At 42.1% G+C, this 27,478-nt stretch overlaps 1 protein-coding gene across 1 annotated transcript in view; it reads left to right on the top strand.

Moving 5' to 3' along the window:
- ABCB5 (ATP binding cassette subfamily B member 5) overlaps window positions 1-27,478 on the top strand; it is a 59,772-nt gene that overhangs the window by 14,335 nt on the left and 17,959 nt on the right. The window contains 13 exon segments of the mRNA XM_063453132.1: window positions 5,679-5,789; window positions 14,260-14,385; window positions 14,470-14,673; window positions 15,599-15,769; window positions 16,586-16,747; window positions 17,239-17,403; window positions 18,541-18,684; window positions 18,775-18,879; window positions 20,011-20,088; window positions 20,188-20,271; window positions 23,516-23,719; window positions 24,929-25,029; window positions 25,630-25,770. Of these exon segments, the coding sequence (XP_063309202.1) occupies window positions 5,679-5,789; window positions 14,260-14,385; window positions 14,470-14,673; window positions 15,599-15,769; window positions 16,586-16,747; window positions 17,239-17,403; window positions 18,541-18,684; window positions 18,775-18,879; window positions 20,011-20,088; window positions 20,188-20,271; window positions 23,516-23,719; window positions 24,929-25,029; window positions 25,630-25,770 (1,796 nt within the window).

Here is a 27,478-nt window from a genome sequence, read left to right as displayed (position 1 = left end):
CATGTTCTTAGCTTTTTTGCAAGTTATAGGGCTATAAGTCCAAGTAGGACAAATATATATTTTCAAAATGTATCAATAGTGACATTGTAACACTGTTATCTGTCATAAATCTCTGAATCACACCTCACATGTGCATATTTTTTTTAAAGTAGACAACCAAGGGTATTCAATATGGAGTACGTCCAGTCTTTTTTTTAGTAACCACTTCGTCACAAACACTGGACGAAGCATTTATATTTGTTTGTGTGTTAAAAATGCAAAAAACTATTATGAATGCTAACTTTGGCCAGTGTTTGTGACTAAGTGGCTAGTAAAAAAGACTGAACATACCCCATTTGAAATACCTTGGGTTGTCTTCTTTTGCAAATGGTATGCCATCATGGGGGTAATTCTCTTTTCTGGGCAACGGTACGTTCTCAAAGGCAACATAACCAATCTGGCAAATTTCAATGTGAAAAAACAGAAAATAGAACCTTATATTTGACCCTGTAACTCTCAAAAACACTATAAAACCTGTACATGGGGGTACTGTTATACTTGGGAGACTTCGCTGAACACAAATATTAGTGTTTCAAAACAGTAAAACGTAACCCAACAATATCATCAGTGAAATTGCTGTTTGTGTGTGAAAAATAAAAAAGTCACTTTCACTGACAATATCATCCCTGTGATATATTTTACTGTTTTGAAACACTAATTTTTGTGTTCAGTGAAGTCTACCGAGTAAAACAGTACCCCCATGTACAGGTTTTAGGGTGTCTTGGAAAGTTACAGGGTTAAATACAGTGCTAGCAAATTAAATTCTCTGGACTTTCAGCCTGGCTGGTCAGGCAGGTCCCCCAAATTGCAATTGTGACAAACTACCCTTTGCCACTGACTTTTGGAGAGGCCTGCTTGCCAGCCTCTTGCCCTGTGACTATGGCCCCTTGGGTGTATTGCCATTTCAAAAGACTATTTGGGCTGATTGGCTTTTAAAAGACTGTTTCTGCCCCTTTGATTCCATGGGAGAATGTGCCTCTTCCCCTCCCCCTTTAATACCTATCCCATTGTTCTCCAGCAGGGCGTTGTCCCAGGGATACAGCCATACCAGTTTAAACTGGCTGCTTTGTCCCTCCTCAATCTCTCATCAGCCCTTGCAAAACTTTAACCCCATGGCAAATTTACTCTGTTCGTGGTATCTGAGCACTGTTTACCTATATTGGGAGCTCAGATCCGAGCTATCTGGGGATAGGTTAAATGTGGGGTTTCTGTGTAATATAATAGGAATTATGTATTTAAAAAAAATAAAAAATAAAATCTTTATTTTTGTTGTGCACGCATTAACATCATGCTTGAATAGCCACGACAGCTATAGCAAGCTTATTAACAATAAAGTATAACAATAGCATGGCATTTCGAGTGACGGCACAATTTTTAAGATATTGAAGAGAATTTGCAGAATTTAACAACAGAAGGCAATATGTAAAAAGAGTAGTTTCCGTTCTGGTCGTAGGGTTAGTTTTGGCGTATGTGCTTGTGGTCTGGAATGAGCCTGTAATTGAGGGCATGGTGTGCGCTTATGTGTCGCATGCGCCAAGGTTGTGTTGGGACCCTGCCCTCCAAGGGAGTAGGTCTATATGCCTTTGTTGTGGGGTACAGGGAAACTCCATTTGTAGGCCATGTGGGTGATTGTAAGGCAGTGTGAAAGGTGAGGGCTGTACATAGCCTAGGCTGTTGTAGGTGAGAGATGTTAATGGAGGATACTGACGCGTAACCTGGTGAGGTATTTGTGCAGCTCCTTGTTAGTGACCACGTTGTGGAGTAGTTGGGTTGGAGCTGGGGGGGGGTTGGTTAGTGAAAGGAGCCAACAAGTCCGGGTTATGCCCGGTTCGGCGGTAAGTGGCTGCCGTATAGCAATCCTGCTATGTGTGTGCAGGAAGCTCTGGGTTATACATCCATAGGGAGAAAGAAAAGTCCTGCGCTCAACTCCCATCACTACTGGGCGGCTGCAATGACTACAGTACACATCAGCCCCAATACATAGTAAAAACCAAAGAAAAACATGTTACTTGCGCTCTATCCTTTGGGGCCTATGCCTTGTAATCAACATTTATATTGCGGTAGCATGGATAAGAAGGAGAACATAAGAAAAGAAAGTAACTTATAAACAAAACAAAAGTCCAGGTTCAGGTGGCTTTCATTCCAGGTGATCCCCTGAATGCTGGAACAAATGGGATAATCTTGGCTGGATCCCAAGCAGTAGTGGTCGAGGAGGGTAGGAGTTCCATATCTGCCAAGACAGTGTCCATCTCCGCAATGTCTGTCGCTTTATATTCCTTGCCTTGGTGTTGGATGAGGAGTATGTGTGATGGTCCCCAACGATACTTCACTCCCTTAGCCGTCAATGCCGCTGTAAGTGGTCGGAGAGATTTACGCCATTGCAGGGTTGTGCGCGAGAGATCAGAGTAGAACGTTAAGTCCATGTCTTCAAAGCGGTAGGGATTCTTCCCTTTGATGGCGCCCATTAAAGCAGCCTTGTCTTGCCCATTTTGAAATTTGACCAGGAGGTCACTTGTTGCAGAGCTTGCGAGTTGTGGTGGCTTGGGCAGGCGGAACATGCCATCCAGCTGTACCCCTTTAGCTTGTTTGGGGGACAGGAGGGCTGTGAAAAGCCGTCTTAGAAGATGGGGAAGCTCAGCTGGGGATATTGCGTCTGAAAGGCCTCTGATTTTAATATGCTTCCACCTCCTTTTGTCTTCCATAGCTGCTAGTTGGTTGGTGAGTGTAATGTGAGCTGAGGAGAGGTCTTTGACCTGATTCTGTAGCTCTGTTATTTGTACTGACTGTGTCTGAGTGGATTACTCCACTGCTGAGAGGCGATCAGTGAACCCCTTAACATCCTCCCTTACCTGGGAGATCTCCGTGGAGAGCGACTGGCGTAGGTCGGTCAGGAGAGAGGTAAGTATCTCCGTGGTAACTGGAAAACCCATCGTCTGTTGCTTAGGTTTGGGAGGTCCGTTGTAGCCCAGTGTCTCAGGGCAGTGGAGGGATGTGTCATCCGAGCTCTCAGAGTAATCTTTAAAGTCGGCCGCCATGTTGGGTGCCGCCGCACCATGAGGCCTCCTCAGTAGGTCGCCTATATCGGCAGTGAACCGCGGGCGATCCGGGTGTGTTTTTTTTTGTTTTTCTCCCCATCGGTAGAGGAGTGTTAGCAGGCTGTCTGCTGTCTGGTAGGGTGTTTTTTGCGGTCGATTTTGGGCCTTATTGGGCTGCGGTCGACGGAGAGCAGTGAGTTTGCGACCGTTCATGCCGAGAGCTGGCTCCGCCCCCGGAATTATGTATTTTTATGTATTTTATTGTTAGTGTATAATGTAGATCTTTTCTGTACCTGGAGATAATTGAGTTTACTGCAGTTCCTTAAGCCAATTATCTCCAGGATAGAGGGGAGGGATTTTACTGTGTATCAGGGAGTGTTATTTTGTTAATTAGTGTTCCCATTGGTTTGTGTCCCTTTTGTCACAGTTTACCACCAGGTCCAGAGGGTGTGCCTCTGGCCTGAAAACTTGTATAAAAGAAAGTCCTTTTGTGTACATTAAACAGACCTGCTTACACCTTCATGAAGTCTTGGCTCATGATTGGGGGATTGGAGAATTGCCTACACTCTGGGGATTGCTATATCACAATACTCCCCAGAGTAAGCTCTTGTAAGTGCTTGTTCTTGTTCCTGGTTCCTGCTCTCTGGATTTAGGAGAGGTTCACCCACTGGAAGCTGAAGCCCAGTATTGGGTCCAGAGTGGGTGGAGGACGGCGAGACCCCAACCAAGCTGCGGCAGTTCATGGGGTCTGCAGTGGTTATGGTGTCTGGTGGAGTGCTTGGAGCCCTCGGTAAGCACTAGGAGCATCTGTCAGCGGAAGGTACCCAGTCGGGGTGCCAGGCGTTCCGTTACAGCAATCAATAAAATTACTTAATTATTTAAAATATTATATAAATATGCATGTAGAATTTAAATATATATACATATTTATATATTTGAAGTCTACGTATATATTTATGAAATTATTTATGTAGTTATGTATATGGACATATGTATATTTTGTATTATTTTTATTTATATATACATATATATATATATATATATATATAATTTCATTTTAAGTGTATTTTGATATATATATATATATATTAATATCAAAATACAGTTAGAATAAAACTACATATATATATAATTTTTTTATAATTTTTTTTATTTTTAATTCATTATTATTTTTTATAATTATATATATATATATAAACACAATATTTATAGTTATATATTATATATATATATATATATATATATATATACACACATGTGTAATTTTACTCTGTGTGTTTTTATATTAATATATGTATATATTAATAAAAAAAATACACTTAGTATGACGTTCTATATAAGATATATATATATATATATATGTATATATGTATATATATATAAATATATATATATATATATATACATACATATTATATATAGATATAATATATGTATATATCTCATATATATATTAATTTGTTTTAGTTTATTAACTTTTTAAATAAAAACTTTTTACAACTTTTTTCACCAGCAGGGGGGCTGCCTGTCAGTTCAGGCAGTCCCCCTGCAGGCAGATGCCTGGACGCCTATTGCGGCCATGAGACCGCTCTTTCAGAGCGAACACATGACCCGCGGGGCCTAATTTGCAGAGTGTGGATTGTCTGGGCTGTCAGACAGTCCTCCGGTGGAGAAGAAGACCGACCGCCGGCGGGGAACGGTGGCGATCAAGTAAGTACATAGGATTACTTTGGACGTACTAGGTACATCCTGGGATGGGGTCATTACTTTTTTTTGAATTTTTATTTTTGACATTTTTACATTTCTTTTACTGAGTGCCTCGACTCCTCGGAGGGAGCGATCACCCGTCATCCCGGCAGTAAGGGGGTGTATTGCAGGATGCCTTGACATCGAGACATCGCTGCAATACTCTTAGAGCGGCTGAATGTACGCCCAATCAGGTACGTCCAAGGTCGTTAACGACCAGTTTTTTGTCGGACATACCTGATACGTCCACGATCAAGGGGTTAAACTGCAATAAATGTGTTTAGAAATAAGTCTGTGTAAATAAAATACCTTGTTCTTGGTCTAAATTAAAAAAAATTGTATACATTGTTATTAGTAAGTTACCGAAAATTTCTCAGTACAGACACGTCCCTGACCACACCCTCAGTCACACCCTTAAAATTAAAGCGTCCTGCTCTGTCCATTTGAAATGTTGGGAAGTATGCAAGGTCACTGTAACTCCCTCCCACCATTCTGTTTCCCATCTCTCCCTATCAGTACAAGATAAGAGCCCAGTGGGCAATAAAATATCTATAAGGGTAATGAGTCTAATAACCCTCTTTGTAACCCAGGCAGGAGTTGCCTTGTGCCTTGGAGGATGCTTGTCCAAGCTGCTGAGCATTTGACTAAAATGTGAAATTTCTCATACAACATCTTTTACAAAAGATAATATAAGTACATTGTTTATTTTCATATATTCATATTTTCATATATTTCAATATTCAAAGCACAAATGTATGCTAAAACAGCACTTTTTTTTTTTTATTATTTTTGTATCTTATTTCAAACTGCTCATTTTATGTTCTGCTGTTTTATGCGCTACCTCCTTGAATCCACTAGGTGTCAGCAATTGACTGCTTTTCAAAGGAAGGCTATAAACCAGACACCATAAAAGGAAATGTGGAATTTAAGAATGTTCATTTTTCTTATCCTTCAAGACCTGATGTTCAGGTAAAAGAAACAAATAATGCAAAGTATGTTTTGTTGTTTTTTTTCCATATTCATTAGTATCCTTGTTTAACAAAGTGATAGATGACTGGGTCTATGAGCATCGTCCCCATTTTCTTGTGAAACCATTTGGGTTTCACAAAAAAAAAAAAAAAACATGGCTTTTTCCAGCACCAAGAGAAGCGCCTCCATTTTGGTCCAAATTGCAAAATTGAAAAAAAAGGCACATTTATATTTAATAGTATATTATGCTGGTTTATTTTTCGCCTTTTTGCCCATTTTCAGTTCCAGTGTAGTTTTTTTTGTTATGAAAATTCTGCCGAACCAAACTGACATTTGGCTGAAATGCAGGCAATCCGAAAAAATTTGTATTTTTGAGAGAAATGATTTGTCCAAGCTGAATGTTCTCACCGTGCACAAGTCTTTTTGATAAAGTAGAATTCAGATTTCTGTGTTATTAACATCAATTTGGTAGAACTCAGACAGCAGTGGTAGTGGAAAGAAAAACAAAGTTGTTTGAACTGGTTGATCGTGCTGTGTGCATGGCTAGTTAGAGATATTTTATTCATCTTTCCTGATTACAGGGCAGCTATATCAAGTCAGTCATTCAAATCATACATATCTTCACAACAACACTAGTACTGAGGAAGATATTACATATTATAGTATATGTATTATATTATATAGTACATTATTAAGGGATAACAGTGCTGTTGTACTCCTAGGATATTGCTAAACACAAATATGCGTGTTTTATTGCACCAAAATGTATAATGATGATGATATCATCGGTGAAAGAGCAGTTATTGTGTGTAAAAATGCAAAAAAAACATTTTTGGCCAGGGATTGTGAATAAGTGGCTCAACATACCCCATTCGGTCCCCATAGGCAAAATAGGCCAAACCTGGCATATTTCAATGTGTAAAAATTGAAATGGGGAAGCTCTTTATTTGACCCTGTAACTTTCCAAAACACCATGAAACCTATACATGGAGGACATCGTTGTACTCGTGGGACATCACCAGCGCTGAATTTAACACGAGGCTGACAAGGCATTTGCTCTCCCTGCTCAGCTCCTTGAATGCCCCACAGTGATGCCGGAGCCAGAATATGATATCACTCCGGCCCAGCATCACTAAGAGTCGTGCAAGGGAGCTGAGCAGGGAGAACAGAGCTCCCTCGCTGCCCGCCTCCAATGTGAGCCTGCCTGCCCTACTCCCTGTCCAGCCCCACTGGACCCTAGGGAAAAATCTACTCCAGCACTCCCAAAGGTAGGGAGGCTGGGTGGAATGAAATGTAAAAAAAAATAATGTGAGTGTGTTAGTGTGTGTGTTTGTTAGTGTGTGTCTGTTACTGAGAGTGTGTCTGTCAATGAGAGTGTATGTGTGTTTGTCAGTGAGTGCGTATGTGTCTGTCAGTGTGTGTGTGTGTATCTGTCACTGAGAGTGTTTGTCAGTGTGTGTATGCGTGTGTCAGTCTGTGTATGTATGTCTGTCAGTGTATGTATGTGTGATTGTCAGTGTGTGTATGCATGTATGTCAGTGAATGTGTTTTTCTATCCGCTTGTGTATGTGTGTCTGTCAGTGAATGTGTGTCTGACACTGAGTGTATATATATCTGTCAGTTAGTGTGTATGTATGTGTGTCTGTCAGTGTGTGTGCGTGTATCTGTCACTGAGAGTGTTTGTCAGTGTGTGTATGCGTGTGTCAGTCTGTGTATGTATGTCTGTCAGTGTATGTATGTGTGATTGTCAGTGTGTGTATGCATGTATGTCAGTGAATGTGTTTTTCTGTCCACTTGTGTATGTGTGTCTGTCAGTGAATGTGTGTCTGACACTGAGTGTATATATATCTGTCAGTTAGTGTGTATGTGTGTTTGTCAGTTCTTTACCTGTCAGTGAGTATATATGTGTCTCAGTGTGTGTGTGTGTGTGTGTCTGACACTGAGTGAGTGTGCGTCTGTCAGTGAGTGTGTCTGCATTTTTTGTCAGTGAGCGTGTATCTCTTGGTGTGTGTGTGTGTGTCTGTCAGTGAGTGTGCATATGCGTCTTGTCAGTGAGTGTGTATGTGTCTGTCAGTGAATGTGTGTCTGTCAGTAGTGTGCATATGTGTCTGTCAGTGAATGTGAGTGTGTGTGTAAATGTGAATGAGTGAGTATGTCTGTGAATGTGTATGTTTCAGTGAAAGTGTGTGTTGGTTAAACAGTGTGTGTGACAATGACTGTATCTGTCAGTCAGTTTATGTCAGTGAGGGCAGGAGTCTGTCAAGAAAAGAAATTTGGAAGGGGGGAGAGGCGATTTTTGTCATGCCTAGGGTAGTACAAAACCACAATACACCACTGGACATCACAACATACAAATATGTGTATTCTATTGCAGTGAAAGCTAACAGTATTATAATATTCACAGTTAAAATGCCATTCATAACCTGGAGAATAAAATAACTTGGAAATAACGTTTCTTAACTTCTCAAACTTTTTTAGATTTTATTCAGATTAAATTATGTTTCATAAATAAATATTTGATGTGAAATGAAAGCTCTGTTTCTCCTGAACAAAATTAAATATAATAGTTGTGACTGCTCTTAATATGAAAGAGGTAAATTATGATTGAACAGACATATATATAGCTCAAATTCCTAGATTTTACTAGTAACATGACGTAAAGTCATGATTTTATTAAAGACACGGAGGCGAGTATTATGCATATCTCTTTCTTTATTTCCTCAGCAGCAAAGATAGAGGAATATAAATATTATCAAAATGAAAGAAAAAACTGTACAGGCATAACGAGTAGCCAATCACATAACAGAGGAAGTAGCTATATAAGTCCTGTGTCTCCCACAATCCCCCTCTTTCTTGCGCAACCGAAGACCAGGTAAGATAAACGATGTCCCACTTGATCCAAACAGGAAACGGGAAACAAAACGAGAACTTCAAGCTAAAAAAGATAGAAAAATATGGTAATTTCCAAACTCAAACTGTAGACTTACCAGACATAAACGTGAGGGATCAACATGAAACACGATTCTGAAATAGAATATATACATGATTAGAAATCAATACAAAACTGTCAAATCATCTAAGCATGATAAAAACCGCACAGTACAAAAAACATGAACTCAATACAGACCTAATTGCCCACGTACTTGTATTGCATCGAAGCATCTCCAATCCCAAATCCACACCGGGAGGGTGGGAGGGAATAATACTCGCCTCCGTGTCTTTAATAAAATCATGACTTTACGTCATGTTACTAGTAAAATCTAGGAATTTTATTAAAGACACGGAGGCTCCTATTATGCAAGTTTAAAGCTGTGCTATCACCTGAGATGCGACGTGTTCAATTGGTCTGAAATAGAAGTCTCTGAAGGTCGACTCTCGGGACCAGTCCGCTGCGCGCATGATGTCCTCTAGGCGGCAACCGACTGTGGATGCCTTCGAGGCCATAGCACCCCTTACAGAATGAGGCGTAAAGACAGATGTGTCTATACCCGCTAGGGATAAAAGCCAACGAATCCAACGCGCCAGCGTCGGAGTCGATACTGGGCGATGAGGAGCCTTAAACGAAATGAATAGGGGATGGCGTTCAGAGGAGCGCACCGCACGTGTAGCCTCTAGATAGGCCTTCAAACAATCCACCGGGCAGAGCGCCGGACACAACGGGAATCTAGGATATACGAAGGATTTGGACGCCGACTTAGTTCTCCTAGATATGGTGAAAGTAACGCCATCCGGCGTAAACACAAAGGCACCCCAGTCAAGAGCCCTAACATCGGAGACTCTCTTACAAGAGACCAGGCAAAACAGCATAACCATCTTGGAGGATAGTTGTTTAAGAGTCAAGTCCTGGTTAGGGTACCAATCCGACAGAAAACGCAACACAATGTTGACGTCCCAAAATGTCGAAAACCGCGACCTAGGCGGACGGACGAAGCGAATACCCTTGAGAAGACGGCATACAAAAGGATGTTTGCCGATGGGTACACCTTCCAAACCACCATGACCGGCCGATATGGCCGATCGAAAAACATTGATAGTCCTGTACGCCTTGCCTGAGTCGAACAGGGCTGTAAGAAAACCCCAGTATCAAATGGAGAGGGGCAGATATGGGATCCACTGCCCGTTCCATGCACCAATCAGACCAAGACTTCCATGCAGCTCGGTAAGCTGATCGTGTGCCCGGGGCCCAGGCGTTATCGAGGAGCAAGAGAGTCGACTGTGGAACGTCAGGGACAAGCCAGCGTCCCCTGAAAGGGACCATGCTACCAGGGGCAACTGGTGCTGGAGCACCAATTCGTGCGAGTTCCCATCCGGATCCAGAAGGAGGTCCTGGAAGTTCGGCAACAGACGAGGGAAGTCTATGGACAACTCCATCAGACGAGGGAACCACGGCCGTGATCTCCACAGAGGGGTGATCAGGGTCAGACAACAGTCGTGACGAACCAGCTTCGAGATCGTACGAGCGATCATGTTGAATGGGGGAAAGGCATACAGGTGGCCTGGAGGCCATTCTTGAAGAAAGGCATCCGTCGCCACTGCCGCCGGGTCCGGTCTCCAACTGAAGAACCTCGGTAACTGAGTGTTCAGTCGAGATGCGAACAGGTCCATCTCGAACCGACCCCACAGCCTGTTTAAGCTTTGGAAGACCGAGGCGTGCAAATGCCAGTCTCCCGAGTCTCTCAAATGTCTGGAGTTCCAATCCGCACCTGAATTGTCCAGGCCCGGAATGTGTTCCGCCGTCACCGAGACGTTGTTTAGGAGGCAGAACTGCCAAAAGTCTTTCGCCAGCAGAGCCAACATTTTGGACTTGGTTCCGCCCAAGTGATTTATGTATCGGACTGCCGATACGTTGTCCAATTTGAGGAGAACACAACAGTTCGCCTTTCCAGGGGTAAGGCTGCGAATCGCAAAGGCCCCCGCCAGGAGTTCCAGGCAGTTGATGTGTAACGACTTCTCTGCGTCGGACCATCTGCCCCCCGTGGAGATGTCGCCACAACGAGCCCCCCAGCCGTGCAAGCTGGCATCTGATTCTATGACCACGTCCGGAACGGAACCGAAAATTGCTTTTCCGTTCCAGGCTTCCATGTGTGCCAACCACCATACCAGCTCGTCTCTGGACTCCTCGTCCAGACAAAGTCGGGATTCGTACGATCGACCCGAACGTAGGTGTGACCCCTTGAGCCGTTGGAGAGCCCGGTAATGTAAGGGGCCTGGGAATATCGCCTGAATGGAGGAGGCCAGTAGGCCGATGATCCTCGCCAACTGCCGGACTGACAAGTCCGAAGCGCGAAGAGCTCGACGGAGCTCCTTCTGGATGGCTTTTATCTTGGATTCTGGTAAGTACAGGAACTGCCGCACGGAATCCACCTGGAACCCCAGGAACTCCATAGACTGGGCGGGTGTCAGGACCGACTTGTCCCAGTTTACTAGAAAACCTAGGTTCTGTAAGAGGTTGATCGTCCAGTCTAAATGCAACTTTAGGCATTCCAACGACTGTGACATGATCAGGATGTCGTCCAGGTAAATAATTAGTCGAACCCCTCGGGTACGGAGGAACGACACCACCGGCTTCATAACCTTGGTGAAACACCAAGGAGCCGAGGAGAGGCCGAACGGAAGGCATGTAAAACGCCAACGCCGTCCGTGCCAGGTGAAGTGCAAGTAGTCCCTGGATTCTATCGCTATTGGAACCGTGAAGTATGCATCCTTCAGGTCCAATTTGGCCATCCAATCCGACTGTCTCAGAAGGTCTCTGAGACAATGGATGCCTTCCATCTGGAAATGTTGGTAACGTAGGAAGGCGTTGAGAGGGCGAAGGTTTATCACTGGGCGGACACCGCCCCCTTTCTTGGGTACAAGGAAGAGATTGCTCGTGAAGCCTGGAGTGGCGAACGGCAATTCTTCGATGGCGCCCTTTGAGAACATCTCCGCGACTTCCGCGGAGATCATCGCGTCCTGCTCCCGTGGGAGGGACAATTCCCTGGGGGTATACGTTTGGACCGGCAGGGAAACAAAATCTAGTTGGTAACCCTTTACGCATTGCAGAACCCAAGCATCTGAGGTAATAACTGCCCACCTTGGGTAAAATAATGCTAGCCTCCCCGCCACCCGAACCTGATCGAGAAGGGAAGAAGGGGTACTCACCATAAGGGCGTCTGCCCGACGACCCACCACGGGGGTATCTAGAGCCCCACGATCTCCCTCTAGCCGGGAAGAAAGGAGGCGTTTTCGGGTCCTGGAGCCCTCGAGAGGGGAAAAAGGAACCTCTGTTGGCCCTGAATGAGCCTCGGAAACCACGGCCGGGAGGACGGTTCCTGCTACGCCCGGCCCCACCGAAAACCTTGGGCGCGAAAACGCGCTTCATATTGGCCTGCGCCTTGTCAATAGCCGTAAAGGTTTTTACATAGGACCCCATGTCCTTCACAAAGGATGTGCCGAACAACATCCCCTCATCAGCTGAGTCAGGCTCAGCTACGGTCATAGCAGCCAGCTTAGGGTCTATTTTCAAGAGAATAGCCTTGCGTCTCTCGGAAGACATAGCCGTGTTGGCATTCCCCACAAGGCATATAGCTCGCTGGACCCACCCGATGGCCACATCCATATCTAGAACTGAGTCGCCATTACGGGCTGCCTCAAGGAGCTCGTACAGCTTAGACAGGGGGCCCAGCGTATCCAGAATTTTATCCTGGCACCCTTTTAGGGAGTGATCAAGACCCTTTTTAGGCTTCCACCCAGACTTATTAAGAAAATTGGGCAATCTGAGGGTCCACTTCAGGGGTCTTACAGGCAGCGCCAGGGAGGGAAGGTCGTGGGCATTCGGCACGCAATTTATTGCGGCCTTCCTTTGACAGAGGTGTGCGAATCCTCTTAGCCACATACTGGGCGATATGGTCCGGAGGGACCCATTCGGCCGACCGCGGGTGACGCAGGTCGTCCGGGTCAAACAGGGGGTTCCCCTGTGGGTCTAAAAACCCTTTTCCATTATCCCCAGCGGGGTCTGGCACTTTTCCACGGGGGACGGCAGAGGACCCAGAAGGGGTTACACCCGCAAGGGGTCTATCCTCGTCAGACTCGTCCTCCCCATAGGAGTCATATTCCATAGCATCGGAATCATTGTCCACACTCCGGTCGGTATCCGACCCATCATCCAGGGCTCTAGCCCGTTTCCACAATCTAGCCTTTTTAGCCCGGCCAGGGGCTCTTGTGCGCGTGGGATGCGCGCTATCTGCGACCGCCAGAGGCGTGTCAATCATGACAGGCAAAGCCTGCATCGAGGAGTGGGACCCGATATGTCTAGCCTTTGCCTTTGCCTTACGGGCACCCGGCACAGTTAGGGCAGGGGAGGGGGACCCCACACTCAGAGGGTTAGGGGCAGCCATAGAAGGCAAGAGCACAGACTGAAGGGACTGGGCAAAAGAGGATGAGACAGTCCCCATAGCGGAGGCAATAGCCTTTTCAAGGGAGGAAGCCATAGTAGCTTCTAACAGGGCCTGAAGCTCCTGAGAGGCCATAGCGCCCTCAGGATTATCTACTGGAAAATCCCCAGAGGGGACGGTAGGCCCATCCTTGCTATCCTGCATAATGAGGTATGAGAGAAGCAAACTGAATACTAGAAATGGGTTGATTAACCCAGTAGAACAGAGAAAAGCTAAACCTGATCGTTGGTGTAGTAAGGGGGCCCGTAGTAGAGGGACCGACCGCACGGCACAGCAGGGTGAAACGAATGATCGCCCAAAATGGCCGCCGCACGTGTCAGGGTGTGCCCGTGGACCGGCTCCAGGCGGGGGAAGGGGCGCGTGCACCTACCCGCGTGGGCAGCCCGCGAGAGGGGAAAAACGAGCACACTCAGTCGCGTCCACAGAGAAAGGGGGCACGCGGCTGAGATAGCGCCGAGAAGCGGCAACAGGGGCGGTATGAGGGAAAACAGCCCGCAGCGGCGGGCAAAGCCCCTAGGGGAAACCCCCAAATACACCAACGATGTAGGTACTAGATATTAATCACAATAAATAAAAACGACAATAATGAAACAAGCATAAGCGAAACATGAATCACAAGTAAACAAAATGCAATGAGTAGGAGAGCTCAAGTAAAATACTTAGCTGTCTGAGGAAGCAGCAAAGAAAGAGGGGGATTGTGGGAGACACAGGACTTATATAGCTACTTCCTCTGTTATGTGATTGGCTACTCGTTATGCCTGTACAGTTTTTTCTTTCATTTTGATAATATTTATATTCCTCTATCTTTGCTGCTGAGGAAATAAAGAAAGAGATATGCATAATAGGAGCCTCCGTGTCTTTAATAAAATTCTAGGTTTTGGTTTAGAACTTGGACAATTGCCTCCGTCCTTATGGGTTAATACTAATGTTAAAAGCAGTATTACATTACAATAGTATTTTAATACACCATTAAATTGTAAAAAAAAAGTTTATGCAGAATTTGACATCTATCTAATTTTAATTGTATGAGCAAACAGGTTCTAAAAGGCCTTAATCTTAAGGTTAAATCTGGACAGACTGTGGCGTTGGTAGGACAAAGTGGATGTGGAAAAAGCACAACAATGTTGCTTCTGCAGAGACTGTATGATCCACTAGAGGGCAGGGTAAGAGTGCCTTTTTATTAGGAAGTGAGCAAACTTGGATTGTCTACTGCTGAATGTTAGCATTATTCAAACTTTTCTTTTTAGATTCTTGTTGATGGTCATGATATCCGATCCCTGAATGTAAGACATTACCGAGAATTCATTGGAGTGGTCAGCCAAGAACCTGTATTGTTTGGAACTACAATTAAAAACAACATAAAATATGGAAGAGAAAATGTGACTGATGAAGAAATTGAAAAGGCTGCTAAAGAAGCCAATGCATATGATTTTATTATTGAACTTCCAGATGTAGGTTTTTAAATTATGTTATAATTAGCATTCAGCTAATTAACTGTCATAAAATATGCAGGAAAAATGTCATTAAAACATATTTAAAGGAACACTATAGGGCAACACAAACATGTATTCCTGACCCTATAGTATTAAAAACACTATGTAGCCCCCTGGCCCCTCCTTACCTCTGTAATATAGTAAAATCTTATGTTTATTCAAGTCTGACAGTGCTGGTTCTGCCCCTGATCTGCCTCCTGGAACCAGGAACAGAAGTGATGATCTCATCCAATCACAATGCTTTCCCATAGGGATTAGTATAGCAGGGATACAGCTCTGGGTAATGATAGGGATCCCATAGACTGTAAGCTCGTTTCAGCAGGGTCGTCTTCAACCTATCGTTCCTGTAAGTTTTCTTGTAATAGTCCTATTTATAGTTAAATCCCCCTTCTCATAATATTGTAAAGCGCTACAGAATCTGTTGGCGCTATATATATATGGCAATAATAATAATCAGGCGAGCTCCCAAAGAACCGAGAATTAAAAAAAAATTAACCTATGATAGCTGCTAAAATCTTATGTGGCGTACCGTGGTCTCTGTATGTTGTTATATGCAGCTTCTTTACCAGAGTTACATTGTATATGAGATTGCCTTAAAAATAATCTTGCTTCTTTTTCGTATATATTTTTATAAAAATAAAATCAGTAAGAGCATCTTCATATCACAACATTAATTTATCGTACATACCTGTTGATGCATTGACACTAGATCATGGTTTTCTTTCTTTCCACTGTACCAATTAATTGTGCACGTACTACCTAATGGTGGAGTTTATTAATTTGTCTTGACTCTTGTTTTATCATTGCACCAATGTTGCACATTTTCAGTGCGTTGTTTGCTTGTTTTGTGATTACATTGTACCTTTTTGTTAAATTGTTTTAGAAATTTGAAACTCTCGTTGGGGAAAGAGGAGCTCAGCTAAGTGGAGGCCAGAAACAAAGGATAGCAATTGCTAGAGCTTTGGTGAGGAATCCCAAAATTCTACTACTGGATGAAGCCACTTCTGCTTTGGACAGTGGAAGCGAATCTCTTGTACAAGCTGCTTTAGATAAGGTAAGATTGTATTAATGCGGTCAGCCCCATACCAGTCTATTGCTTTTCTGTCCTTACTTATTTTCACAAGATTTTGTGTATGGCCTTGTCTAACCTCCTAGTGTATGTATGTTCTTGGGGTTGAGATGTAACTTCTTGCACGTGCTTTTTCATCAGTTAACTACTGTATCATTGTATCCCCACAATAAATCATCTCCCGTCATTTCTTGACTAATTTCCCGAGAACTTCCTTCTCATCATTTATTCTCAGCTGTATCATTATCCCACGTGTTCTCTGCTTATCAACTCCTGTATTCATTTGTTTTTCCATTTCGGTACTCTACTACAAGAACAAACTCTCTTGTCACCTTCAGTCAGCCACCTCCCTTGGTGCTTTCTTAGTAAACTTCTAAACATAGATACAAAATCACTAACTTCTCTAACCTCTGTATGTCCTTAATATAGTTTGCCAATTTCTAGTTGTCTATTGTGTTATTCTTTAACTTTTAATAAATAGCTACTATTTTTAAAGGACTCTGGATATATAATCAACTTAAAATCAATATTTAGTAAATTTCCTATTTTTGTGATATAAGTTACAAAATTATAAAGTGTAATATAAAAATAAAAAGTTTTTTCTAGAACAGTAGTTCCCAAACCAGACCTCAAACCAAACCAACAGTCCAAGATTTTGGCATTTCCCAGTTTTGTTCTAGGTTAGATACCAACAAATCCCGCACATTGGTCTACTTGTTCTGTATGCCGTTTAGTCAGCTATTCGTTTACAGATTTTAGTTAAAAACAACCTATAATAACGCAGTAAATTATATTTCCTAGGCCCGCGAAGGCCGTACTACCATTGTCATTGCCCATCGTCTCAGTACAATTTGGACAGCAGATGTCATCGTTGTGATAGAGAATGGAGCTGTAGCTGAACAAGGAACTCATTCAGAATTAATAGAGAAGAAAGAAATGTATTATTCACTTGCAACAGCACAGGTACAACGCAATACAAAATAGTGAATGTTGGTTTTCAGAACATGCACATTTTTTTTTTCCATTTAGAGTTTTTATTTTCATACAAACAAAAAGAAGGGGGAGAGGGATACAGAATAAAAAAGAGGGAAAAACAAGGGGGGAAGGGGGGAGGTCGACAAGACCGATATAGCATTTCATTTGACATCAGATAATGCATGATACAATTTTGGAACAAACATCGAACATTCAAACATATATTCATCCTTCCCTATAAAACATGCACATTTTATTATATTTCATACGTATGTAGTTTTCTCTTCTGCCACTGAGAATTAAAAATATGTCAAATCCATTTAATAGCCACTAACCTTCTGCCATTTTGAATGATGTCTTGTTTATCAAAAGACAGTGCAGACTCTTTAATTTTAGTAAGTGAAGAAAACAAAATGCTAATTAGTTATTGCTGGTAAATGTATTAGTTATACTAGTTTCTGATTGGCTTTTTTCTGTAGACCATACAAGTAGCAGATAATTGCACTAATGAATCGTCACAAATAGAAAAGGCTGAACTGCCCAGAATGCCATCTCCAGTCATATGTTTAAATTCCAAGACATCTTTGGAATATGGACCATTAGAGCACATGAAGGAAGAAGAGAGAACAGGTGAAAAAGAAGAGGTAAGACTTATAAATATTTAAGGCCAGATTGTTTTTCATGTTAATAACAATATATGGACCACTAGGGGAATGAAGGAAGAAGTGAGAATATATTGAAAAAAAGACGAGTTACGTTTTATAAATATTATTTTCTTAAACTTTGTCAGCACTCTGACAGTAACTAATTTAAAGAGACAGCTTAAAGCAATGGTTCTGGGACAAACACACTGTGCCTGCAGTCATAGCAGTGTAAATACAGCATTTGATGAGAACAGCCTTCTGGTTGCCATCCTGCAATCTGCAGTTTTCTGGACCAGCTTCTCCATACACAGCATTGAGGCATTGCTAATTGGCACAGCACGGGGATAGTCGTGCATGATGCAGTCTAGCCTCCTCACCCCCATCCTACCCTGAGTTTATTAGTACTTATGATCTCAGCCGGAGGATAGGGGCAGCCACTGCGAGACTGGCACGCCGAAGGAAGAATGGTGAGTTCAACTGATATTTTATTACTTTCGAAGGGGTGCCCAGCATTTAAAAAAATAAATGAATTTACTCTAATGTTAGGGACACTTGTTTTTATTTCTAATGTTAGTGTTTTTTTAAAGCAATACAAATATGTATTCTTAGTGCTATAATGCCCTAGTCATGATTTAAGTGTCCAGGTCCCCGTGGCAAGTGTCAAAAAGGTGAGTTTAATTAAATCTTCTCCCTTGCAGTGCTGGTCTACGGTTTGCCGCCCCACCTCTTTCGTATAGTAAAGCATTGGAAATAACGAGCATGCCCGGCAAAAGGTCACACTGCGCCAATCAGATGGTAGTTTCTGCTATTTCTTCTGAAGCAGCTCTAGGGGCTGTCGGAGTCACTGCCACGAGAGCCTTTATTTACTGCAATGTAAACATTGCTGTTCTGTTTTCAGCTGCAAGGTTAAAATGGTGGTGGGGGGGAATGGCACCCAGACAATTCTATTGAGATGAAGTGGTCCGGGTGCCTTTAAGGTCCATTTAAATTAACTTTTTAATAAAAATGTCTTGAGCTTGAAGATAATCCAAGTAACTAAATCATGCTATGGTACCGTATGTTGAACAAACTGATTAAAATGCCTGAGACAAAAAAAAGGTAGTAAATAGATTTTCTTAGTAATTTTTTCCATTTCAGAAATATCCTCCAAATGTTTCCTTTTTCAAACTCTTGAAACTAAACAAGTCTGAGTGGCCATACATTCTTGTTGGAAGTCTCGCAGCTGTATTAAATGGCAGTGCTCACCCTATATTTAGCATACTGTTTGCCAAATCGTTAGCTGTAAGTATATCATATTTTTAATATCTCAATATAACTCTGATCTAACTTCATAAACTACATCATTTTAACCTTTCATTTCCTCTCTGGCAGATTTTTGGCCTTAATGATCCAGACAGAATCAGAAGTCAAATAGATATTTACAGTCTCATCATAGTTTTCGTTGGTGTATTGTCTTTTTTTTCCTTTTTTGCACAGGTAAAATAACATTTTTATCTTATATCTCTTATCATGGGCCATTTCGGGTTATATGCTAAACTACAGAAAATCCAATCATTCTACTCCAACCTCATGGTATCAGGTTAAATGTACAGATTTAAAGATATTCGCACTGAGTACACTGGAAATGTTCTTCTTAACAGTATATTGTTGCTGAAATTCCTGATTCAATGCAAGTAATGAAATATAACATATTAACACAAGATGTCATATCTAGCAAAAGAATAGAAACCCGTGTTTGCTACATTTAGGCAATCTGTATATAATCTTAGTGATTAAAGTATGTGAAGGTCTGTGCTTTTCGGTATCCAGAAAAACTGGTGGTCCCGTAACCCAAAGAAATTCCTTTTCATTTGCTAATTGCAGTGGAGATAGGAGGGTTAAAAATTTTCACTTGCAACTAGACATTAGGGAGTAAAAATGTAGCCCTGGTGAGTGTAGATTCACCTATGGTGGGTGTACTATGACTTGCATTGCTGAGCAACATTTGGGCTGCCTTGTAGCAAAGGACTTCAAATTATAATTGCCCTGGTGATAGTATAGGTCTGTGAAAATTAGGTAGCTGAATTTGGCTCAAAATGTGGTGACAAACAGCCCAAAATATGTAATAGCCAGCCAGGGAATAGTAAGGGTATGCGGGGGGGGGGGGGGGGGGGGGGGGGTAAGGAACTGCTGTAGCATCTAAAGACTGCAGGACAGATTCCAAGACTTTTCTAAAAATGCTAGGATGAAAATCACACAAAAAATGAATATTAATTAAATATAGATATAGGTTTGGCTATTAGGGAATTATTATTTTGATGTAAATAAACAGTACACCTCATATTTTATTGATTGTAACTTGGAGTAAACTGAATATTTAGCTTTATCACCAGTTGTACATTTATTGCATGTGGTACTTATAATTTGGAATATAATATTTAATCCAAGTATGAGTTACATGAAATATGGGACTGTACTGGCAAAATCAGGACTGTTGGCATTCATGCTATAATCCCCCCACCCCCCCCATCATCCCGTAAGTGTGTACTTATTCTATAATGTTGGTAATGATCTGCTATCTTGATAATCAGGCTTTATATTCTATTTTGCTATTATTGTTTTTTGTAGGGTTTCATGTTCGGGAGATCAGGGGAAGTTCTAACAATGAAATTAAGGAAGATGGCGTTTAAATCAATGTTGCAGCAGGTTAGAGCATAGAATTGTATACTTTCAAGACAAACAAAAAACAGTATTTATATGAATAAATATAATGAATGCCATAACATTGTTATCATTAAATTCCAGGACATCTCGTGGTTTGATCACAAAAAAAATAGTACAGGAGCTCTAACTACAAGACTCGCAACTGATGCAGCGCAAATCCAAACAGTAACTATACTTTACTATTTTTATTTTCTATTTTCACTTTTTAATGTTTTATTAGTATTATTATTATTATTATCTTAATAATGCTGTTATAGAATGCAGAAATGTATTTTATCTAAATAGTAGCCTCATCATATGTAACATACAGGGCCAGCCCAAAATATTGTGCTGCCTGGGTCGAAGGATGAAAATGCTGCCCCCCGCATCCCCCAAACCTCACGCACATCCATTATGTTATGCAGTGTGTGTAAATGCAGTGTCTGTGTAGGAGATGCAGTGTGTGCATGTATATAGTGGATATATATATGTATATAATGGAGGCAGGCTGTGGGCATGACAGTGGGCGAGGCAGGCTATGGGGTTGACAGTGGGGGAGGCATGTTATGGGGGTGACAGTGGGGATGGCAGGCTATGGGGTTGACAGTGGGGGAGGCAGGCTATGCGGGTGGCAGTGGGGGAGGCAGGCTGTGAGGGTAAGAGTGGGGGAGGCAGGCTGAGGGGGTGATAGTGGAGGAGGCAGGCTATGCGGGGGGCAGTGGGGGAGGCACGCTGTGAGGGTAAGAGTGGGGGAGGCAGGCTATGCGGGGGGCAGTGGGGGAGGCACGCTGTGAGGGTAAGAGTGGGGGAGGCAGGCTATGGGGGTGACAGTTGGGGAGGCAGACTATGGTGGTGACAGTTGGGGAGGCAAGCTATAGGGTGAGAGTGGGGCAGGCAGGCTATGTGGGTGACAGTTGGGGAGGCAAGCTATGGGGGTGACGGTGCGGGAGGCAGTCTATGACAGTGACAGTGGGGGAAGCAGGTTATAAAGGTGACAGTGGGGGACTCAGGTAATGGGGGTTACAGTGGGGAAGACAGATTATAGGGGTGACTGTGGGCAGGCAGGCTGTGGGGAGGCTGTCATGAGTCTCCCCACACTCACATACCTTTTTTCAGTGCACTATTCTCTGGTAGTTCAGTGGGCTGGCTCTCTAGTCTGCAGCTCTGCTGGGTGTGAGCTGCAGACCACGTTCTCACGTGCTCCGGTCAGTGTGCCGTGGTAACCTGCGGCAACGCTCTGGGAGCTCGCGAGCCTTCCATTACATGGTCTGCAGCTCACACCCAGCAGAGTTACAGACCGGAGGCTCTCTCCTGCAGGGCAGACTGATGGGCTGCTCACTCGGCGGTACACAGGGCATGCCGCAGACCCCCTCCTAGTATCGTGTCCTCACCGAAGGCCCGACGGATCAGTCTGCAGCCGCCTTAATCGCCTGATAAGAGAGCCGTCTCGTTGCATATCTGTGACAAAGGTGACAAAGGGCACTTCGTCACAATATCTATGCAGCAGAGGTGGCCCGGAACGGCAAAATGCTGCCACTGTTAAAGTGCTACCTAGGGCCATTGCCCCAGTACGTCCTATGGACGGGCCGGCCCTGGTAACCAAATAGACAGACAAATGGATGAGAAATTCCAGTGGGCAGTCAATTCACAACTAACAATAGAAAGAATATGTCTATGCAATTGATGTCAAGCTTTTCTCACTAAACTCAATGACCAAGGGTTCTACACGAGCCTTACAAGATTTATGATTACAAAGTAGAAAGAAATATACCATGTCATGAGATGCAATCATACAATTTGCTATCCCCATAAAGCAAGGCATTGAGATAAAGTCACACTCTTAAACTGTATCTCAAAGAAATGCAGAGGTCACATAAGTGGCAATACGTGGGCTGTAACAAGGACCTATAATTTCAGCAATCTACATTTTCTTTCTTAACAAAACTACAAAATGTTTGTCCAAATATTAACTAAAATATCAAATGAATATAAAATGTTACATAGCTTTCTTTAAGGTTCAAGAAGAGTTAGGCAAAATGTAGTTTTGTCTATGAAAGATAACTGAAAGCGTTTTACCAAAAATACACACAGTACCATGAACAGACATACACTGATCAGCCACAACATTAAAACCACTGAGAAGTAAATTTGAAGTGATTTATGTTGATTATATCGTTACAATGGAACCTGTCAAGGGGTGGTATATATTAGGCAGCAAGTGAACAGTCAGTTGTTGAATTTAATGTGTTGGAAACATGAGAAATGAGCAAGCGAAAAGATCTGAGAGACTTTGACAAGGGCCATATAGTGATAGCTAGACAACTTGGTCAGAACATCTCTAAAAGTCTTGTGTGAGGTGTTCCCGGCATGCAATGGTTAATACCTAACAAAAGTGGTGCAAGGAAGGGCAACCAGTGAACTAGCATCAGGATAATCGGGGCCCAAGGCATATTGATGAATGCGGGGAGCGATGGCTATCCCTTCTGGTCCTTTCACACAGAAGAGCTACTGTAGCTCAAATTGCTTCTTAACTTAACGCTGGCCATGATTAAAAGGTGTCAGAGCACACAGTGCATCGCATTTTGCTGTGAAATCGCAGGTCAGTGGGGGTTCTGGCATTCATGTGGATGTTACTTTGACATGTACCACCTACCTAGAGACTGTTGCAGACTACATATACAACTTCATGCAGAAAGATAAGTCCTGCGCTCACTCTCATCACTGGGCGGCAGCAATGACTACAGTACACATCATCCCCAATATATGGTAAAAACCAAAGAAAAACAAGTTACCTGCTCTCTCCTTAATCCCTATGTATTTTTAAACAAATTGAGGTTTTTTAGTTACCTCCAATGGCCATGAGAGGATAAGCCCACCTGCCAACGTCAATGGCACTTCATGGCAATGGTGTTCTCTGATGGCAATGGCCCCTTTCAGCAGGATAATGCACCCTACCACACTGCAAAAATTGTTCATGAATGGTTTGAGGAACATGACCAAGAGCTCAAGGAGTTGCCTTGGCCTCCAAATTCTGTAGGTCTTAATCTGATTCAGCATCTTTGGGCTTGAACAACAAATCAGATCAATGGAGGCCCCACCTCACAACTTACAGGACTTAAAGGATTAGGAGCTGCTAATGCATTAGTGCCAGATACCATAGGACACATTCAGAAATCTTTGGGAGTCCATGCCTCGATGCATCAGAGCTGTTTTGGCAGCACAAGAGGGACCTACATGATATTAGGCATGTGGTTTTAATGTTGTGGCTGATCGGTGTATATCACTAATGATGATATTTTTCCCCAAATGCTAAGCATGTTTGTATTTAGAAGGAGTAACATTCTTCTAGAGAAATGTGTTTTGCCTATACTTTGCTTTATCAGTTTTGGAATTTCATTGCCTTTTTATAGTTTCATATTTTTCACTTTAGGCAACAGGATCCAGACTTGGTTTAATAGCAGAAAGTGTTTCCACAATAGGACTGTCGATTATAATCTCTTTTGCTTTTGGCTGGGAAATGACATTGTTGATTCTGCTTCTGTGTCCTATTCTCATTTTCACTGGATTGTTGGAGACAAAGGCCCTAGTTGGCTTTGCTAATCGTGATAAAAAAGAGCTTCAGTATGCTGGAAAGGTATGAATGTCTAATTATTGTGAATTCTCCACTTACAGCTTATGCTTTTCCTGCAGTAATTGTAGACTTTGCACAACGCTACTGGGAAAACAAGGCACAAATATTTAATTGTTGCCTTTCCCCCCCCCCCCAAACCTCCAAAAAATCATCTTTGTTTTTTTGTTGTGGTCATAATGTTAGTAGTTCAAGTGAAAATATAAAAAATGGATTTGATGTTTATTAGTGTCCATGATGCAATACAAGAGATCCAATTGGGTTTCTCATCCTACTCCCACTTGCTAATGTCAGGTAGGATAATTTTTTAAAAAACAAGGCAACCATTGAACAACAGTTGGCCTGTTATATCATTATGACGGTAGGAAACAGTATTTCCAAACAATAACATGACAGTCACCCAGCCCACTAGTCTTAATTTCTGGTCCTGCTCCAGAGCACCTGGTGGCGGCTGAGATTGAGTGCGGCTCCTACCATCACTTTTTTAATTTCAGAGAGTGTCCAATCCGTCTGAGCCCAATTCTAAATCTAACCCTACCTTATCCTAAATAGGACCAGTGATTGGCTAGTGCTCATATAATTATATTTGAAATTAAGGACATGGAGGAGGTCAGGAAAACCCTGCATTTTTTTTTTTAATGGGTATCCTGACTTGATCGACCACACTCACTTTTAGTCCTCAGAATACATATACATGCTCCAAGTCACTTTCAGGAAAGTCTCAGTTATATTCCCTCTGACAGAACTTTACACTCCCCTTAGAATGTTAGCTCTTTTGAGGAGGGACATTTTCACCTTCTGTTCCTGTACGTCCATCTTGATTTGCTACAACTACTTCTTTGTTAGTCCATCTGTTGTACAGCGCTGTGGAATTTGTTGGAACTTTATAAATAATATTAATTATTATATTATTATTATAAGCATTTGTAAAACCCCAACGAATTCTGCAGCTCTGTACAATTGGGGAAAAGACAGTACAATATACACAGCCCAATACAAAAGGTAACATATATATATGTTAATTATATAATATACAAAGTCAGAATTGAAATACAATTCCACTGCCGCATTGTTGCCAACAAGGATAATGATTCATAATAAAAACAAGAGCCATTCATTGTTGGGTAATTGAGTATGAAATATCATATATTTCAATAAATGCTTTTGCTTTATGCAATTTCTCATAAAACCTTTTTGTCCCCATTCCCTTAACAGATTGCAACAGAAGCTGTGGATAGTATTAAAACGGTCGTATCCTTAACTTGTGAAGAAACATTTGAAAACATGTACAGTGAATGCTTACAGAAACCGTACAGGTTAGAATTAATCCAAATTTGATGTTAGTTAAAGGGAAAATAATATAAATACACTGAGGATACAGAGTCACTGGAATTCAGTGACACATAAATCTTGGACCTTCTGCTGATACATACTTTGCCCAAACCAGACAGATTTTGCAGACTATCATTGCTTTTCAAATTTGGACAAACAATGCAGATGGGGGGAGGGGAGGGGAGCTCAGATACTCTATTGTAACTGTTATGTATGACAAATTCTGTAATTAAGGATTGGACTTTATTTATTATTAATTAAAATTAAAAGTGTTTTATTTATTTATTTTAAGTTTTGCCTGCTTAAAATGTCACATCACATTGTTAATTTCTACTGATATTGTCACAATTATAATTGGAAAATTGTTTTGCTAATAATTTTTGTTATTTTGTTTGTGATAACGTTTTGTGTTTTAATTTAAAATATATTTTAATGTAAATGCATTTTAAAAATGTAATTTTAATATTTTGAACTGTTTCTGTGACTATAATATATTTGTAATTTTATTTTTAAGAAGACGAAATATCTGTTTTGCAAAGGTAATAATTCAATTTCAAATAATTTCTTATTTTCAAATGCATTAGAAATTCACAGCGTAAAGCCCAAATATATGGCATTTGTTTTGCATTTAGTCAATCATTCATAAATTTCACTTATGCTATATGCTATCGCTTTGGGGCCTACATGATTGAAATTGAAAGGATGACTCAAGAAGACGTATTCCTGTAAGTATTACCACTGCATAATTGTAGGGAAGAATGTTAGTTTCTAACTTGCATTAGGAAAAAATAGACAACTGCCCAGTTGCATGTAACAAAGTTCAAGACAGTTAATGAAATTTCAGGATATTATTAATTATGGAAGACTATCTTCAGGATAATCCATGGGAGAGCTGGCAAAGTAGCCAGGGGGGGGCAATTGTCCCCCACCCCTGGCCACTAGCACATTAGCATGTGGGGGCTGGAAAAGAGGTGGTGGCTTGCAGCTTAAAACTATTCCTGTGAAAACTAAAATTGTAGGAGGTGTGTTGAAATGTCTGTTTGCACAGTTCTGCAGTAGAAAGATAGGAATTGTGCAGAGTCTTTGCTAGACTAGCACTGTGTAGGTTTGTGGCCTTTTTCTCCCAATGTTACTCAGGCCTGGACTGGCCTACTTGGAGATTTTGCAGTTGACTGAGGTACCTGAGGTTGACCAAGCTGTCAAACTACATTGGCTATTTATGATGTCCCTGGAGGTGTATGCCAGTGACCAGACTTGAAAGAGACAGTGATTATGATTCTCATAACAAACATATATTGTCATTTGTGGCAAACCAATGATCTCTGTGAACACTCCACCACACTGTGCAGGCCATACCGATAGAGGTTGCAGTGATATCTGATGGTACACATTGCAACGCCAGCAACCTACATGTGTCAGTTCTATACATACTGCATGCTCCATGTGAGCAGAGATCTGTGTTTTGTGAACTAAAAGTCCATTCACTTGTATTTGCACCACAGGCCAAATGTTGCTATCTCTCTCCTGAGAACATCCATCATGTAGTTTTTAAAATGAAACTGTCTGTTTTTTTTTTTTAATGATTATTTTATATTAATTTATTTACAGTTTTTTTTTTTTATCATATATTGCTATCATTCTTTGTTACATGCACCTAAGCACTTGCTATTTCACTTTACTGTTTTGGAACTTCACAAGATAATGTTCATATAAATGTCTGCAGTGACATATGCGGTTCTTTTTTGTTTAAATTAGTTTGCATTAGTTTGTACTCCACAATCCTGTTTTACACTTGTATGTGCCAAATACATACACCTTTATGAATAAACACTTTGGGGAAGCTCTATGAAGGTGCCCATTGTAAAACAAATATATATATATATATATAATACCAAAAGCAGGATAATCTCCATGGAAACCATTGAAACCAGTAGGCATGATCCATTGGTGACATCTTTGAACCATTTTTCAGAACAGAGTATTTTGTTAAACCTCAACTCTATCCACATTCAATATGCAGGCTAAACTCACATTAGTTCCTTTTACCCTTTGGCCAAGGGTTTTTTTACAGATTGGGTTAGTCGGCGGGCAGGTATGAGCCGGCGGTACCCCTGTGACCGGGTACCGCCATCACCACTTGCGGCCCCGGCCCGGGCGGCAAACCGCCGGGGCCGCATATGGAGGGGTCCATCTGGTGGCCCATGCTGTCAGGGCCACCCGATGGATGTGGATTGTGAGGGGGCCCAGTCAGCGCTGGGCGCTTTAACAGCGCGACCGGGCCCCCTGTGATTACATCATCTCTGCTGGGAGGAAGTGATTCCCCGGTCACTCCTCCCAGCATACAGAGAGCCCGCGCGGGAGGAAGGAGGAGGAGGGAGTCAGAGTGGGAACTCTGACTCCCATCCACCTGAGCCACCACTGGACCCCAGGGAA

The sequence above is a fragment of the Pelobates fuscus genome, chromosome 4 (assembly GCF_036172605.1).
Source record: "Pelobates fuscus isolate aPelFus1 chromosome 4, aPelFus1.pri, whole genome shotgun sequence".
NCBI classification, from domain to species: domain Eukaryota; kingdom Metazoa; phylum Chordata; class Amphibia; order Anura; family Pelobatidae; genus Pelobates; species Pelobates fuscus.
This window is presented reverse-complemented; position numbering and strand designations above follow the sequence as displayed.